This window comes from Polistes fuscatus, unplaced genomic scaffold, assembly GCF_010416935.1.
Source record: "Polistes fuscatus isolate 324 unplaced genomic scaffold, CU_Pfus_HIC Scaffold36, whole genome shotgun sequence".
In the NCBI taxonomy this organism is placed as follows: domain Eukaryota; kingdom Metazoa; phylum Arthropoda; class Insecta; order Hymenoptera; family Vespidae; genus Polistes; species Polistes fuscatus.
Genome location: NW_025113114.1, coordinates 149645 through 163518, shown reverse-complemented (window position 1 = coordinate 163518; position 13874 = coordinate 149645). Strand labels below are relative to the sequence as shown.

At 36.8% G+C, this 13874-nt stretch overlaps 1 protein-coding gene across 1 annotated transcript; it reads right to left on the bottom strand.

The window, feature by feature from the left end:
* Positions 1-5784: 5784 nt before the first annotated feature.
* LOC122520461 lies at positions 5785-10834 on the bottom strand. Its single transcript, XM_043640522.1, has 6 exons — positions 9757-10834; positions 8891-9655; positions 8249-8748; positions 7951-8109; positions 6390-7856; positions 5785-6276 (listed from the first exon to the last, which is right to left on the bottom strand). Exons 1-6 carry the CDS (start codon positions 10832-10834, stop codon positions 5785-5787), a joined length of 4461 nt encoding a protein of 1486 aa, XP_043496457.1.
* Between the last annotated feature and the right edge of the window lie 3040 nt (positions 10835-13874).

Here is a 13874-nt window from a genome sequence, read left to right as displayed (position 1 = left end):
TTTCCATTTCAATTTCAATACTTTTATTAGTTTCCTTTATATATTTTACTTCAGGTCACCAATTCCGATACTGCGAAATATTCGGCATGGTTCACGCATTTGGTATGCACTTCTGGTTTCGCGATTTCCAATAGATCAAGTTTCCATATAATCTAATCGCATATCCTGTTGTTGACTTTCTATCTGAACTATCACCTGCCCAATCAGCGTCTACATAACAATCAACAGTCTCATAGTTCTCATAGTTATTGTAACATAACTTTAAATCTTTGGTACCATATAAATATTTCAAGATTCTCAAAGCATATCTAAAATGTGTACTCGTATAACAATTCTGAAATCGGCTAAGGTAGTTTACACTATAACTTATATCTGGCCTTGTGCCCGAACTAATATACAACAAGGCCCCTAGTAGGTTTTTATACATAATATTTTCATTGCAACAATCCGGTTTTTCTACATTTAATCTTGTTTCATTGGGGTATTATAACACTTACTATTACATCATATTTATCTGCTAGCTTTTCTATATATTTACTTTGACTTAATTTCATTTCATTCTTCTATATATAGTCTATCTCTATACCTAAGTATTCTTTAATTTCTCCCATGTCTTTAATGTTAAATTTTTCCCTAATAATCTTTTAATAACTTTAATTTTATTTTATTTTTACAACATATATTATATCATCAACATAATTCATTAAGTAGACTATTATCTCCTGTACCGTGTACATATAAACATAATTCTATACCATTGTCCTAAATCCTAAGCTTTCTACATACTTATTAAAACATCTATACCAATCTCGTGGACTCTCACTTAGACCATACATTGACTTTACTAATTTCATAACTCTATCTGTGCCATCACTAAAACCTTAGGCTGTTCAATTATACCTCTGAGATTACATCTCCATACAAGAAGGCTGAATCTACGTCTACTACTTCAATTGTCAATCCATTAATGCAACAGAAAGATAACAAAAACTTTATAGCCTGATTGCTCGCTACAGGAGCATAAATATCATCAATTGCATTTTTGTTTAAACCCTCTGGCAACCAATCTTGCCCTAAATCTACCATTCACCTTTTTAGTATATACCCATTTGGTATCAATAATATTCTTACTATTTTCCTATTTACTAAAACCCAGGTTTTGTTTTCATTTATATTCTTAATTTCGTCTTTCATCGCTACTTCCCATTTCTCATGTTCCTCGCAATTTAATGCTTCCTCAAATGATTGAGGTACATATATCCATATAGTTTACAGAGATGCAATACGTTGTAGGATCTCCAAATCTTTTTACCTTATTTCTTGTTCTCTGTGATACACTCTCTGGGTCTCTATTGCTTTCATTTTTCCACTCATTACTTCCAATTTTCTCATTAGTGTTTTCTACTTCATTATTCTTATCTTCATCACTATCTCTAAGTTCCTCCTTGGTTTGCACAGAAATAGGAGTACCATTTTCTAAATTTACAAAATTAAATTTTTCATTTTCATTCTTTTCGTTCTGTCTTTGGTTCCATTTTCACCATAAATCAAATCATTCTCATTTTCAATTACTTCAACATGTCTTGCATCTATAACTTTATTATCGACTAGAACTCTGTAACTATCATGATTGTACCCAACCAAAATCCCTAATTTGATTTATCATCCCATTTTCCTTTTCTTAAAACTTCTGGGACTCTTACAAAAACCTTACTTCCGTATATTTTTAAATGTTTAATATTTGGTTTTGTACCAAAGAAAATCTCATAGGAGTTTTATTTTCCAGCGTATTGGCTATCGTACGATTTTTCAAATACGCTACCGTTTTCATTATTTCAGGCCAATACTTAATATTAACTTTTGCTTCTCTTGCTAAGCATCTGCCCATGTCCATTGCTGACCTATTGTACCTTTCTGCTACTCCATTGAGTTCATGAACATATGGGGGACAATTTAATATCTCAATACCCTTACTTTTTACGAAATCATAAATTCTCTTATTTAAGTACTCTGTACCATTATCACACCTTAATTTTTTTATACCTTTACCGAATTGGTTTTCTACTAAGTTTACAAATTCAATTAGACAATCAGCTGTCTCATCTTTACTTTTAATACAATATATCTTAGTACATCTACTATAATCATCAATGAAACTTACAAAATATCTTTCTCCTTTGTAACCAGGAGTCCTATGAGGCCCATTTAAGTCTGTGTGAATTACCTCTAATATTCTTTTGACCTAGTCCGCTTATTTCAAATGGTACATTAGCCATTTTGCTTTGCTTACAATTTATACATTGCATAAAACCTTTTTCTATCTTATCTGGTAACCCATCGAGCATTTTATCCCTTACTAGTTTACTTAAATACCTAAAATTTATATGGCCAAGTGCTCTATGCCATTTTTCTTTACTTGTTATTTTAACAGAATTTGGGTAAACATTATCCTTATTATTCTTACGTATAAAGCTAGTCATATGATACAAACCATCAGTCTTTTCTGCTACTGCTGTTAATTTATGATAATTATTATAAATTTTTGCATATTTACCAGATGCTACTACTTTATTCTTCTCGGTTATTTTCGATATGCTTAATAAATTTCTTTTTATCCCTTCTACAAAAAATACATTTTTTAATTCACATTTGTTTCATAGTTATACGTTTTGAACACCGTATTTACGCTTCCTATCTTAGTAGCTTTTAACTTTTTATCATTTGGGAGGATAACTTCTATTGGGTTTCTCAAATCTGTTATATCACATAGATATTTCTGATCATTTACGATATGATCTGTGCAACCACTATCAAGTAACCATTCATAATGTTCTCATTCTCGTTTTCACTCTCACTACACTGGTTTACATTTCCTTGAACTACCTGTGTTGCCCAGGATTCGTGCGATGATTTCTGTTGTTGTTCATGACCTCTTCCTCGACCTCTGTACGTGTTGCCTCTGCGAGACCCCATTTGTCCTCTCGATGACTTCTGATATTGTCTTTGTTTGTTATGCCAGCAATCTTTTATATGATGTCCTGTTTTGCCACAGTTAAAACATTGACCTTTAGTTTTAACATTAAATGTACTCGTATTTATTTTATTTTCACTATCATTGGCATTTATTCTTTTCTCGAATCTTAGATTTTATTAAATCAACAGTCTTTTGATCTTCTGGCACCAAATCAATAAAATCTCCAATATGTGCATAACTAGATGGAAGTGCTTTTATAATATATCTCATTTTCTCTTCTTCTAATAATTTTCCGCCAGCCTGTTTAAACTCATTACAGGCTTTTTCAAATTCAATGAAAAATTCATCTACTGTGTGATAGTTTTCCAATTTTATTTTATCTAACTTATTCCGATTGATTATTTGCAGTGCAGTTGATTTACTTGTGTATAAAGTTTCTAATTTATTTATCATTTCAAACGTCGTCGTACACTCACTCAGATATTCTAATTGTTTATCGGATACAGAACTAATTAATATCGTTTTCGCTTTTAGATCTAACTTTTTCCAACTAGCTTCATTTTCTGTATCCAACCTTTTCCTTATTGCAGGCTTATCACATTCTTTATACTCTAATAAAGTCAAAAGTCTAAATTTCCATGCACTATAATTAACTCCATCAAATATTGGAATACGAATATCATCAATTCTTGCTTGATCAGCCATTTATTCTTCCTTTTATTATCTTTAATTTTTAACTAACCTCTTTAGCCATATGTTAATTAAACACTTACTTTTATCGTAACCACGCTCTGCTACCATGTTGATGTTAGGTGGATTAAATAAAATAGTTGTGGGTTAATAAACTCTAAAAATAACTCTTTATTCTAATCCTAGATTAATTTCTTACATTCTAAGTGTTACGACTAGCCGCTTGCTCTCTACCAACTGAACGTACACACGCTGCTGGCTACAATTGTAGCTCCCCACCATAGGCTCTCGACACACTCATAATATATATATATATATATAATATATATATATATGTGTGTGTATACATTATAGTATAAAGGTACCATACTCAACAATTTTAAATTCTTTTGCTTAACATTATGTTGTTGGCTATTAAAAGTGCTTTAAAATGGCTATTTTAAAACATTTTATAATTTGTTAATATATTAGTTATTAAAATCTTTGTGTAGAAAGTAATTCTTTTTTTTTTAGACACACTATATATTTTAAATTTATTTGTTTAACATAGTGTTGTTAGGCATTAAAAGAGCTATAAATGGCTATTTTAAAAACATTTTAAAATAAGTTAGTCTTTGAGAAATTAAAATTTATGTGTACTGCTTGTTTCTTTTTTTTTAGAAAACCTATAAGTTTTAAATACGTAAGTTTAGCATACGATTTTAAAGCATTTAAAGAGCTTTAAAATGACAATATTAAAACATTTTAAAATTTGCTTGTTTTCGAGTAGTAAAAGTTTTTGTTTACAGATTCATTCTTTATTTTTTAAATCCCTATATAAATTAAATACTTTAGTTTTAAATTAGGTTTAAGAGCATTGAAAGAGCTTTAAAATGATGATGTTATAACGTTTTAGAATTTGTTTATTATCGAGTAATTATAGATTTTTTGTACAAAATACTTCTTTTTTTAAACACCCTATGTATTTCAAATACTTTTGTTTAACACCATTTTGTCGGGCATTTAAAGAGCTTTAAAATGACCATCTTACAAAATTTTAGAATTTGTTAGTTTTCGAGATATTAAAGTTTTTGTTTGCAGGTTCCTTCTTTTTTTTTAATAATTCTATATATTTTAAATACTTATGTTTTAAATCAGGTTGTAGAGCATTAAAAGAGATTTAAAATTGCTAATTTAAACATTTTGAAATAAGTTAGTCTTTAAGAAATTAAAGTTTATGTGTAAGTTTCTTTCTTTTTTTTTTTGATAAGATCCTATAGGTCTTAAATACTTAAGTTTAGCTGTTGTTGCGACCGATGCCTTAATCGGTACTCCAGTGGATAGTAGTGAATCGAAAAATGCCCTTACGAGTGATATCGATATTCCTTATTAATGGGAAGGAGGATAGGAAAATAAAGAACAATAACAACTTTATTTGAGCCCAATCAGTACTAAAAAGTACGCTTTATTTGGCTCGTCAGGGAAAAGCCTTTCGGCATAAAAACCCTGGTTGAAAACGTTGAAGAAGAATCCACAAATCCGGATAATTCTGGCCAAGTGCAGGACCGCCTTTGTCCCTTGTCGCTGGCCGAACTTAGATGATATGGTATTACGCAATACAAAGAATTCTCCTTGAAGTAGTTCTCGCAAGTCCCAGCTAGATGAATCTCGAGCGATGAATCCAGAGTGACAACCGGCGCAAAAACGCGCTGGCTTTTATACCAAAAGGCGATGCAATGCTGCACCAATCACCGAAAAGTCCGATCATAACGCGGCTGTCGATACATATGATTGGCGTGATAAATGTAGTGGGAGAACGCGAGCTAGAATAAAGAAAGAGCCCTTGCAGGCATCTTAGCGCTGCCGTGGTTACCACTAGAAACAGCGATAATGCTTTATCGCACGCGTCTAACGCTTTGGCAGGGCCGTACGCGCCTAGGTGCTTCGCCCTACTCACTCGTTGCGTGGGATACGCAACATACTCCCCCCCCTTGAACGGGCACCGTTCAAAATTTAAAAACCAAAATGCGCACACTTAAATACAAATTATAAACTATATATACATAATGTTAACCGCTTATTACAATACATATTCAGTAATTAACGCGACTGAAAGAAAAAAAAAAATTTTTTTTTTTTTTTTATAAATCGCTTGGTAAAGGAGAAAGACGTTTAATACCGCGCTTTACAAGACCGTTGGCAGTTTTTACGCTCGCCACGCGTGCTATACCGTCGGCTCCTTTATGTACTTCCGCGATACGTCCTAATGACCATTTGAGTGGAGGGGAATTATCTTCTCGCAAGATGACTAGTGTACCCGGACTTATTTTGTCTGCTGTGCCTCTGTGCCATTTTTTACGGACCGTCTGCTCGTTCAAATATTCCTTATTCCATCGGTTCCAAAAATGCTGTCTCATCTGCTGTACGTGCTGCCATTGGGACAGGCGCCCGGATGGTATATCCCTGTATTCGTCCTCTGGCAAACTCGTAAACGAATTTCCAATTAGAAAATGCCCAGGTGTAAGAGCGCGCAAATCATTCGGGTCATTAGACAGAGGCGTGATAGGACGCGAGTTAAGAATCGCCTCTATCTCGAGGACGTATGTTAATAACGCCTCGTAAGATAGCAATGTCTCGCCTATAATTCGAACTAGATGATATTTGAATGATTTACGGCCGCCTCCCATAGACCTCCAAAATGGGGGGAACGGGGTGGGATGAAATGCCACTTGATTCCTTCATTTACCAAACTTCGCGAGACGCGCGCTTCTAGTTCGTTCGCCGCACCTACGAAATTAGTCGCGTTGTCGGAATATATGTCCGAACATTTTCCACGGCGTGCCATAAATCTACGCAAAGCTGCTAAAAATGCTTCAGTCGTTAGATCATTCACGAGTTCTAAATGTACGGCCTTGGTGCTAAAACAGACGAATACCGCCACATATATTTTCGCGCGACCACGGTTCCGGTGTTGCCTTTCCTTGATGAATAACGGACCGCAGAAATCTACGCCGGTGTGGATAAACGGACGATTCGGTAGAAGACGACTGGCAGGTAGATCACTCATAGGATATTGCGGCGTAGCGGGTTTTAAACGTCGACAAGTAATGCATTTATATATTACGCGCTTAACGCTACTTCGCCCACTTATTGGCCAAAACGACTCGCGAAGTGCGTTCAAAGTGGCTTGCGTACCACCGTGCCCTATTTGATGGTGCTTTTCGCGTATTATCGCGTTTGTAATTGTATGGTCTTTCGGCAATAATGCGGGATGCCTTTGCTCGTATGGCAAGTTGCTCCTTGCCAATCTACCTCCAACTCTTAATATTCCTAAATTGTCTACAAACGGGCTAAGTACGGAGAATGATGCGCAAACCTCTTTACCGGACTTGATTAATTTGATGATCTCGGGAAATGCTTCTTCCTGTATCAATCTAATCGCGATTATTTCCGCGCCTTTCAATTCGTCCACGGTTAACTCACCCATTATTCTTTTCTCTTTTAAATTGCGCGAGTTACGTGCGAATCTAACGCAATACGCGATAATGCGCTTTAATTTGACGAATGAGGAGTACCGTCTAAATAGTTCGAACGGAGTAGCTACCCTTGCGTGAGTTACAATCCTTTTCTTTTCCGGGATTTCGATTGGTTCTAATCTACTATGCGGCCAATTTGATTCCGGCTGGATAAGCCATGCAGGACCGGACTTCCAGAGCTTACTTTCACGGAGTTCGGCAGGTGTAACGCCGCGAGAAATTAAATCCGCGGGATTATGTTCGGACGATACATGACGCCACAGCTCGCGAGCTGTGCTCTCTTGAATTTCAGCTACGCGATGTGCTACGTAGGTTTTTAACGTGTGAGGCGGAGTGTTGAGCCAATGCAAAACTACCGTAGAGTCCGTCCAAAATATTGTACGGCAGAAATCATTTCTACGCAAAGCATTTTTAGTGGCCTTAAAGAGACGCGAAAGTATTAAGGCGCCGCAAAGTTCTAGTCGCGGAAGCGATTGCGTTTTAAGCGGCGCTACCTTGGATTTGGCGCAGACTAATCGTAAAGTGGGATTTTTTCCTAACGTTTTAACATAAATGCACGCGCCGTAAGCCCTTTCGCTCGCGTCACAAAAACCATGCATTTCCATTTCTTCTCCATCACCTGCTACGTTGCGCGCGAACCTTATCTCCTCGAGCGTGTGGAGATTTTGGCGGAACTCCTGCCATATTTTATATATCGGCGGGGACATCTTCGTCCCATGTTGATTTTAATTGCCATAGCCGTTGCATCATCAATTTCGCGTTGATTACTACCGGTCCTAATAAACCTAGCGGGTCGAATAACTGAGAAATTTCGGATAATATAACGCGCTTAGTAACCTTCGATGGATCAGCTGCTCGCTTTACCGTATAGCCTATGTTGTCTTCGGCCGCGTTCCAATTAACACCTAATGTTTTTATCGTTTGACGAATCTAAATTTATGATGTTATTATCTGCGGTATCTAAGTCCTTTAGAATCTCGGCGCAATTTGACGCCCATTGCCGCAAATGCATGCCTGCCCCTGCGGTTATACTTATTAACTCGTCGCGGACTTGCTTCGCTTCCCTAACCGTACGCGCTCCGGTTAACAAGTCGTCTACATAGAAATCTTCCTTAAGCGCGATGGCAGCTCTCGGGAATCTGTCAAATTCGTCGCTCGCGAGTTGATGTAACGTACGAGTTGCTAAAAACGACGCGGAGGCAGTTCCATAGGTTACTGTATTTAATCTATATGTTTTCACGGGATCACTTTCCTGTCGACGCCACAGTATAGTTTGATATTTGCGATCGCGCGGATCAATTATTATCTGCCGATACATCTTCGCGATGTCCGCGGTAATAGCAATAGCATGTGATCTAAATCTTACTAAAAGTGCAAATAGATCCTCCTGTATGGTTGGGCCAACCATTAATACGTTATTCAAAGATTTCCCGTTGCTGGTTTTTGCCGACGCGTCGAACACTACTCGCAATTTGGTCGTAATACTAGTATGCTTTAATACAGCATGATGCGGTAAATAGAATCTATCTTCGTGGGGTCCCCCTTCTATCCTTGTCATATGCCCTAGTTCTTCATATTCGGATAAGAATTTAATATATTCATCTCTAATTTTCGGTTTGCGCGATAATGATCGCTCTAATGCGTGAAATCTTCGTAACGCGCTCGTATACGAATCTCCTAACTGATTTTCTTCCTTAAAGGGCAATCTCACTATATCTGCCAGTATCATCCCGTCGCGTGTTGCTTCTGTAATGTGCTTCGCACAAATTTTCCTCGTGCGATCTAATACTACTCTCAGCTACTTCCTCAATTTTCCAGAATTTTTCCAATTGTGAGTTCAAATCTACCGTGGCCGTGTGGCAATTAACGCTCTGCGGAGTGCGCGTATTTCCTGTGCTCATAACGAGCCATCCTAGTACAGTTCCTTGTGCCATTAAATTTTCATTCAACCTAATGCTCTGACCTGCGCGCCATAGTGAAGCAAAAATCTCGACACCGAGAATCGCGTCGATATTCGCGGGCTCATAAAACTTGGGATCTGCCAATGGGATCCCTGCCGGTATAATCAATTCTTCTTGCGTAATTCGTTGCGAAGGCAACCTATTCGTTACAGTGGGTAATAATAAGAATTGTAATTCTAACGCGTAATTTTCTGTTCGCGATTTCAACGTTGCTAATATTGCCTGTTTGACTCTAGTTTCCGTTTGGTTTACGCCAGAAATGGGTACATTCACGTCCCGTTTGGCTATTCGCAGAAGATTCGCGAACCGGATCGTTAAGAAATGTGCTTCGGAACCCGAATCCAGGAGCACACGACACTCGTGCGGCCTGCCGTCGCGATCCAGCAAATGCACCACTGCAGTTAGTAACAGCGCGGGTGCTGCGAGTGATGGAGCTCTACATGTGCATTCTGCACCGCCGACGCCGTTCGAACGCAACAATTCGTGATGCCCGCCGCTGCACCTTCTGCAACGGCCTCTCTCACATGTAACAACTCATGATGCCTGCCGTTGCACTTACTGCAGCAGTCATTCTTAATACATGTGTATACGCGGTGACCAGCTTGTAAACAATTACAACACAAATTGGCGTTAACCACGATTCTTCTGCGCTCCTCGGGCTCGGCTCGCAGTAGCCGCTCACACTCCGATGTGTTATGCCTCTCGCGACATACGCCACACGAGACAGTCGCGCTTGTGGAATACGCTTGAACTTGTCCTCGGTCGGAAATTCGCGGCCAATTTCGCGGAGAATTAAACCGCGGCTCGTTACGCATCAAATTCCTTGAGCGAAAATTTCTCTCGGGTCCTAACGGTGCGTTCCTTCTGCTATTGTTAATTCTTTTAGAATGTTCTGCCGGCTGGGAGTTTACTAGCGCATTTCCCTGATCGCGCAAAAATATCACAAATTCGTCTACCGTCGGTAAAGCATCTCGGGAATACCGTTGTTCCCATTGAAGCCGTGTTGCTGGATCCACTCGCGAAAGATGTGCGGCAATAGCAAATTGATCGACAAACACTTTTTTAGTCTCTACTAAAGCCCTATAATTTGCGCTTAGCGCATCGGACGCGGCAAATAAAGACGAGGGAAATTCACTGTCAATAGGGGGACCCTCTAAAATAGCTCGTACGTGCTTATTTATTAATATTAACGGATTGTCATAGCACTCGACTAAGGTCTTCCACGCAATCGGATAATTATCCGCGGTAATTTCCAAAACTCTTATTTTCTCCGCGGCCGGTCCCGATAAACATGATTTCAAATATGCAAATTTTTGTATATCGCGAATCGCGGGATTATCTCCTATCACCGATTGAAACGAGTCCGCGAAACTAGGCCATTCCTCATGCTTCCCGTCAAAACGAGGTAATTGTACCGCCGGTACTCTGTAAATGCTATCTACGGACGGATTGCTAACCGTAGTGCTAACTGGAGACAATAGATTCGTAGTAGGCGCATTTGTGTCTAAAGTGGCTACCGATTCAGCTCTATTAATGATTAATTCCGCCTCCGCCCTGGCGTCGATGACTGACTCGACATGATTGCGAATTTCGTCAACCAGCGTTCCCATCGTTTCACCGGAAGTCTTTTCTATCAAGTCCTCTAATATTGCCACATTCTTATCAACTTTGGAAATTCTAAGCTTTAATTTCATTATATCGCGCGGGTTGGTATGATCTATCTCGCTCACCGCCTTTTGAAATTGCGCGAATTCTTTCTTTACATACTCGAATCTACGTATAACGCGCTCAACATCACCACGTGCACTACTCGAACGAGGCATTTTCACGACAAAAGGCAAAATTAAGAAGAGAAAAGAGGGGGAAAAATACAACTTCGAAGAATGATCAAGCAACAGAAATTACAAAACTCACGTGAATCCTCTGAATAAGGCGTCCCGTGCAGCGTACTCACGCACCGGAACAATAGAAGCTTCTCGGCTTGTAGCGATGATGCAATACCTCCTTTGTTGCTCGATCGGAAGTCTTCCGTTGCCTCTTTCTCCTCCGTTGAAGAAGACTGTATGCACAATAGACGCCGGACGAAGAGTGGGGAGGAAGCTCCCTCGATCCGGCTCGAAGGACCAAAATGTTGATGCGACCGATGCCTTAATCGGTACTCCAGTGGATAGTAGTGAATCGAAAAATGCCCTTACGAGTGATATCGAGATTCCTTATTAATGGGAAGGAGGATAGGAAAATAAAGAACACAATAACAACTTTATTTGAGCCCAATCAGTACTAAAAAGTACGCTTTATTTGGCTCGTCAGGGAAAAGCCTTTCGGCATAAAAACCCTGGTTGAAAACGATGAAGAAGAATCCACAAATCCGGATAATTCTGGCCAAGTGCAGGACGCCTTTGTCCCTTGTCGCTGGCCGAACTTAGATGATATGGTATTACGCAATACAAAGAATTCTCCTTGAAGTAGTTCTCGCAAGTCCAGCTAGATGAATCTCGAGCGATGAATCCAGAGTGACAACCGGCGCAAAAACGCGCTGGCTTTTATACCAAAAGGCGATGCAATGCTGCACCAATCACCGAAAAGTCCGATCATAACGCGGCTGTCGATACATATGATTGGCGTGATAAATGTAGTGGGAGAACGCGAGCTAGAATAAAGAAAGAGCCCTTGCAGGCATCTTAGCGCTGCCGTGGTTACCACTAGAAACAGCGATAATGCTTTATCGCACGCGTCTAACGCTTTGGCAGGGCCGTACGCGCCTAGGTGCTTCGCCCTACTCACTCGTTGCGTGGGATACGCAACAAGATAATGTTTTAATATGTCACTTTTTATGCTCTAATAAATGCTTTAAATCTTATTTAATTTAAGTATTTAGAACTAATAGGTTTTTATAAAAAAAAAAAAAAAAATCTGATATAAATTTAATTACTCAAAGCTAACCCTTTTTTTTAAAATGTTTAAAATACGTATTTTAAAGCTCATTTAATGCCCAACAACATGACGTTAGGCAAAAGTATAAATAACATATGGTGTCTAAAAAAATGAAGTACTTTTTTCACAATAACTTTAATAACTCGAAAAATAATAAATACTGAAATGTTTTGAAGTATACCCATTGGCCTTTTAAAGCTCTTTTAACGCTTGACAACATAATTAAAAACATAAGTATTTTAATATTAGAATTTTAAAAAAACAAGAGGAGGAATATTTACACCTAAACTTCATTACTCGAAAACGAGCATATTAAAATGTTTTAATTGTCATTTTAAGCTCTATAAATGCTTAAAATATTGCCTAATTTATATATTTAAAACTTATAGTTTTTTCTAAAAAAAAAAGAAAGATGCGTTACACATAACTTTAGTTTAATTCGTGAAAGATTACCTTATTTAAAATGTTTTAATGTAGCTATTTTAAAGCTCTTTGATGATGCACAATAAAATGATGTTAAGCAAAGTATTTTAAAATATCATCGTTGTCTAGAAAAATAGTACTTTGTACACAAAAACTTTAATAACTGCGAAAACTAACAAATACTGAAATTTATAACTTGTCAGTTTTAAGCTTTATAATGCGCTACAACCTTATTTAAAACATAAGTATTTTAATAGAAAGGGGATGGTAAAAAAAAGGAAGGAATCTGTACACAAAATTCTTCAATTAATCGAGAACATGCAAAATTATAATGTTTTAATATTGTATTTTTTAAGCTTTATAAATGCTTAAAATCTAGCCTGACTTAAGTGTATAAACTTATAGGTTTTCTAAAAAAACAAAGGAAAGCGTCTGTACACATAACTTTAATAACTCAAAGATTTAACATTTTTTTAAATGTTTTAAAATACTTAGTTTAAAGCTCTTTAAGCCAACAACATGATGTTAAGCAAAAGTATTTAAAATACATGGGTGTCTAAAAAATATGAAATACTTTTTACCACAGAAACTTAATAACTCGAAAACTAACAAATACTGAAATGTTATACCATGGTCATTTTAAGCTCTTTTAATGCTCCTACAACCTATTTAAACAATGTATTCAAAAATATATAGGGTTTTTAAAAAAAAGGAATGAACGTACACAAAAACTTTAATTACTCGATAACAAGCAATTAATAATGTTTTAATATTGTCATTTTTATGCTCTATAAATGCTTTTCAAATCTATGCCTAATTTATATATTTAAAACTTATAGTTTTTGCCTAAAAAAAAAAGGAAAGAAGCTTACACATAAACTTTAGTACTCAAAGATTACCTTATTTTAAAATGTTTCAACTAGCTATTTTAAAGCTCTTTTTAATGCCCAATAAAATGTGTTAAGCAAAAGTATTTAAAATACATAGTGTGTCTGAAAAAAATGAGTACTTTGTCCACAAAAACTTTAATACTCGAAACTAACAAATACTGAAACGATAAACATGGTCATTTAAAGCTCTATTTAATACTCTAAAACCTCTATTTAAACATAAGTATTTTAAATATATAGGGTTTTAAAAAAAAAGGAACAAACTGTACACAAAAAGTTTAATTACTCCAAAACCTGCCAATTTTATAATGTTTTAATATTGTCATTTTTAAGCTCTATAAATGCTTTAAAATCTTAGGCCTTACTTAAAGTATATAAAACTATAGGTGCTAAAAAAAAAGAAAATGCTGTACACAATCTAAAATTTCTCAATGAAGAGCTTTATTCCAATACAATGTTTTCAAATAGCCATTTTAAAGCTCTTTAA